The sequence below is a fragment of the Heptranchias perlo genome, unplaced genomic scaffold (genome assembly GCF_035084215.1).
Source record: "Heptranchias perlo isolate sHepPer1 unplaced genomic scaffold, sHepPer1.hap1 HAP1_SCAFFOLD_52, whole genome shotgun sequence".
Lineage (NCBI taxonomy): Eukaryota > Metazoa > Chordata > Chondrichthyes > Hexanchiformes > Hexanchidae > Heptranchias > Heptranchias perlo.
This window is the reverse complement of record NW_027139537.1, coordinates 120,770-125,949: the sequence shown is the minus strand read 5'-3', so window position 1 is coordinate 125,949 and position 5,180 is coordinate 120,770. Positions and strand designations below refer to the sequence as shown.

At 44.0% G+C, this 5,180-nt stretch overlaps 1 protein-coding gene across 1 annotated transcript; it reads left to right on the top strand.

Annotated features, from left to right (window-relative positions):
• Positions 1 to 1,472: 1,472 nt before the first annotated feature.
• On the top strand, positions 1,473 to 4,751 carry LOC137314514 (NACHT, LRR and PYD domains-containing protein 3-like). Its single transcript, XM_067979827.1, has 5 exons — positions 1,473 to 2,142; positions 3,699 to 3,785; positions 3,955 to 4,125; positions 4,269 to 4,436; positions 4,609 to 4,751. The coding sequence occupies exons 1-5, from the start codon at positions 1,544 to 1,546 to the stop codon at positions 4,694 to 4,696; spliced, it is 1,113 nt and encodes a 370-aa protein (XP_067835928.1). The 5' UTR covers positions 1,473 to 1,543; the 3' UTR covers positions 4,697 to 4,751.
• Positions 4,752 to 5,180: the final 429 nt, after the last annotated feature.

The window sequence follows — 5,180 nt, the reverse complement described above, 5'->3', positions numbered from 1 at the left end:
AGGTCAGCACCACTGACGGTTTCATAAATTATTCCACTGGAGCCACTAGTTTCGTATACCAGAATCACGTTTGGATTTGTAATGAGATGTCCATGGTACAGGACAGGGCTGATAGTATTAATCATCAGAGGGAAAATATCACCTTGATAGAAATCTCCATGTTCAGTAAAAATTGGAAGCAAGTGAGGATTTGAAACTTCTCTCAGCCATTATTCACTTTCAAGCGAGGTTTTCAGTAACTCAGTTTAATTTCCTGCTCGCACCTCTATTGAAGCTGTGAATTCAATCTCGGAGCATTTTACTGAATAGTAAAGTGATATTGAGAATTTGGTTTTATATCAATACAACTAACATTGAGAACCACTTTCTGTCTGTTCTAATTGAAGATGTTCAACAGAAACACAAGGAAACACTCCGGGTCCAAACTGAAACACTGATAGTGAACACGATCCTAATAAGGGAGAAGGTTAAGATTTTCCAGCTGGTCAATCTATACACTGAGCTAACGGTCATTTCTACTGTTCGAGATCGGACACTTGTAGAACATGAACTGCTGGCAAGAGGCCGAGACCATGAAGAGTGGAGAAAGAAACATCTCCGGAGAGAACTGGAAAAAATCCGAACTGATCAATTGTTCCACAGCTGTTTTACCAGGAGAAAATCCAAATCTGGGAGTTCAGCAGCAGTGAGCGGAGTCGCGGGGATTGGAAAAACAACAATGGTACAAAAGATTGTTTATGACTGGGCGACTGGGAAAATATACCCACACTTTCAATTTGTTTTCAGTTTTAAATTCCGGGATTTGAACGCTATTAACTGTAGAATAAACCTGAGGAATCTGATACTGGATCTGTATCCTTACTTTGGGAATATTCTGGGAGAGCTCTGGAAGAACCCAGAGGGATTACTGTTTATATTCGATGGTTTAGATGAATTCAAGGACAGTATCGATTTTGATAACAATCGGATCAATACAGAGGCTGATTACATCTGCACAGATCCTGAAGACTGGTGTGAAGTGTCTGACATTGTGTACAGTTTAATACAGCACAAGCTGCTCCCGGGATGTTCAGTGCTGGTGACCAGCCGCCCCACTGCATTACATTTATTGAAAAAGGCTGAGATCAGTGTCTGGGCTGAAATCCTGGGATTTGTTGGTGAAGAACGGAAGGAATATTTCAACAAGTTTTTTGAAGATCAGTCGGTTGCAGCAGCTGTTTTCAAACATGTGGAGGAGAACGAGATCCTGTACACCATGTGTTACAACCCTTCCTACTGCTGGATCCTCGGTCTGTCACTGGGTCCCTTCTTCACACAAAGAGACAGGAAACAGCAGCGTGTTCCCAAGACCATCACCCAACTATATTCCAACTATATTTACAACATTCTGAAAAACCATGGCCGAGAGATTGAATCCCCCCGTGATGTATTACTGAAGATCGGTGAGATGGCTTTCACTGGAGTCTCCGAGAAGAAGATTGTGTTTAGAAATGGAGATTTGATCAAGTACAATCTGCAACCTTCCCAGTTCCTGTCTGGGTTCATGATGGAACTTTTGGAGAGAGATGATTCTGCCCAGAGTGTGGTTTACACATTCCCGCACCTCACCATCCAAGAGTTTGTAGCCGCACTCGCACAATTCCTGACTCCAGATCGAGGGGACATCCGGAAACTCCTCAGTGAAGCCCACAGCAAGGAAGATGGACGATTTGAGATATTTCTCCGTTTTGTTGTTGGTCTCTCCTCCTCACAGTCAGCTCGGCCCCTGGAGGAGTTTCTGGGTCCATTTCTTCATCAAACTATCTGCGGAGTGATTGACTGGGTGAAGGAGAAGGTTGAAGGAGAGATTGGAAACATAGAGAGTGAAACTGGTAAAAGGAACCTCCTGAACACATTCCACTACCTGTTTGAGTCTCAGAATAAAATACTTGTTCGGGTCACAGTGGGATCTGTGGACATACTTAAATTTGGACACCTGGATTCACGGCGAGCATTGCGACTGACACCGATTGACTGTGCGGTGTTGTCTCATGTCATTGGACTCTGTGATACAATAAAACACCTCGATCTGGAGAACTGCTACATTCAGTGTGAAGGACTCCAGCGGCTGGGACCCGCACTGCACAAATGCCAGGTGTTGAGGTAACTGTTTATTTGTCTCTAACTGTTAGTCCAATTGTAGAACAGTCACGGATTGTATTGTTGCTCCGTAATGAAGGGAAACAAACTGTTCAGTTAAACCAGAGAGAAGAAGATTTAACACAAATATGACAAATGATACGAGGATCCATTAGTAATTCCCTAAGGATTGGAGAATCCAAAATGGTTCCTTGTGAACAAGTCGGGATTTTGCAGTCTTTATCGGATCAGTAAATACAGGTCCACTGAAAGAGTCTGATAATTTAATTGCAATAGATGATATTTATTGCTGTTTTTCTCACTGCCTGAGATACGTCCATTGAAGAGACTCCTTCTCACTGTTACTTACACAGACCGACACTAACTGCAGCAGTCTGTGTGACGGAGCATCCCACCCTCTTACCGAGGTGTGGGGGCAAGTGACAGTCACCGGACTTTCAACGTGTGTCGGAGAGGGAAGCAGAAACACCAAACATTCAGTAACAAAGAGCAAAACAAAGCTTTCGGGCAGTCAACCGCCAGTGGGTGAGCTGAGCTTTCCCCGCAGGATATCGGTCCGTTATCTTAACTCATCAATGACACAGCCCTTCACACTCTCCAATACATCCACCATCTCTTCACCCAGCTGGCAGCACTCGTGCCTCTGAGTCAGAAGGTCGTGGATTCAGGCCCCTCGCTCATTAATCCAGGCCGACACCTCAGTGGGATTTGCGAGCTAAAGTTTGCCGGTAAAAATGTTCAAATCTAACGGGTTGTGGGGTATTTGTCCAGGAATACAGACACACCAGCCAGCGGTGGGGCCTCACACACAGCGGGAGGCTCCTGGGTTAATCAGGGGGCAGTGAACCCTGGAATGTCCCATAATCTGCTCCCTGTGTGTGAGTCCCTGCTCGGGGAGGGAACTTCAGAAAATTCCCCGAAAACTGTCGGGCCCGTTACACCTGAAATAAATATAGAGCCAGTTTAATGGGAATAAAGTGAGAGACTCCCCTCCCCTATAAATTCGGAGCACAGGCACATTTAAAACTTGGAACAGGACAGAATAAACTCTCCTTGTTACATAAATTCCTGTGGGACGGATTTTACAGCAGCCGTTAGCGCCGTTTCACAAAATAACTCACACCCAGATATTATACAGATTAATATAATACTGCATAAAGTACAGGAAATCACTGCCAGATCATTAATTCGGGGAAAATCGCCCCACTCCCATAAAATCTGGCATTTAAGAAGCAGCAGAAACGAGGCAAGTTTCCCCAAACATGACTGGGCCGGTCAATTCCCTCCAGGAGGGTCATTCTGATCATCAGGGAATGAGATCGGACTGAGGGACATTTAAAGGCTTCACACAGACAGCAATTTATTTAATAAATACATTTACTGACAGTCCCTGAAACTATGGGGTGTTGGACAGAGAGAGATTCATTGTCAGTGACAGGGAAATCTGGTTATTAATTTCCTGAAGTTTTTTCAATGTTTCCTGTAATATCAGAGAGAAATTGTATCAGATCGGGGATTGGATTCAGTTTGTTTCTCACTCTCTGTCTATTTGTGTTCAGACTGGGGAGAAATGAACTGGGAGATTCAGGAGTGAAACTACTGTCTGCGGCTCTGAGGAACCCGGACTGTAAAATACAGACACTGCGGTAAGTATCAGACTGTGTGAGATTGTGTTTATAATAACTGGATATCTCGCACTGTACATTAATGTCAGTATACGTAATAATAATACAAATAAATACTGGGGATTTACTCTGATTCCTGTTATCCCTGCTCGTCTCTGTGTCTCTCTCTCTCTCTCTCTCTGATCTCCAGGTTATGGGCTAACGATCTCACAGATTCTTGTACCGAGGATCTCGTCTCCGCTCTCAGTGCAAACCGGTCACTGATGGCTCTGAACCTCAGCAGTAATAAACTGGGAGATTCAGGAGTGAAACTACTGTCTGCGGCTCTGAGGAACCCGGACTGTAAAATACAGACACTACGGTAAGTATCAGACTGTGTGAGATTGTGTTTATAATAACTGGATGCTGAACACGGTACATTAATGTCAGTATAAGTAATAATAATACAAAGAAACACTGGGGATTTACCCTGATTCCTGTTATTTCTCTCTCTCTGATCCCCAGTCTGGATGGTGTCGGTCTCACAGATTCTTGTACCGAGCATCTCGTCTCCGCTCTCAGTTCAAACCGGTCACTGACGGATCTGTCCCTGGGAACAAACTCCTTCACAGACCGATCTGTCCCCACTCTCCGCTCCCTCATAATGACCCGCAGGAGTCTGGAGCGGATCGGGTGAGTGTTTGTGTTAATGTTTAATGTAATAAATAAAATATCAATGGGATTCAGTCCCTTTTATGGGTAATATTTGTCTGTAATTATTATTGAAATATTAACCCCAGTCTCCCTGTTATTTACACTGTTGTTCAATCTGTTTATTTCCTGTTTAATCTTTAATCTGTTTCAGTCTGAGGGGGAATCAGTTCAGTCCAAACGGAAAGAGACACCTGGAGTCACTGCGGGAATCCAGACCCGGACTGAGTGTGGGAGTGTGAACATTTCAATTTATAACCATTCCTGGTCTCATTATATGAACATTTCAATTTATAACCATTACTGGTCTCATTATATGAACATTTCAATTTATAACCACTCCTGGTCTCATTATATGAACATTTCAATTTATAACCATTCCTGGTCTCATTATATGAACATTTCAATTTATAACCATTCCTGGTCTCATTATATGAACATTTCAATTTATAACCATTCCTGGTCTCATTACATGAACATTTCAATTTATAACCATTCCTGGTCTCATTATATGAACATTTTTGGCCGATTCTCTGTCCCTCCCCTTTAACCGGCCGCGCTCCAGGTTTAAATCCGAACGGCCCTTTAACGGTTTCCAGCTCGAGCTGAGCGAGCGTCGTCTCCCATTGTGACGTCAGAGGCCCAGCGACAGGGTCACGAGACTCAGTCACCCGGTCCCACAGCGCTGATTCTGCCGGATATCCGGGGCTGGATGGTCCCCAATGG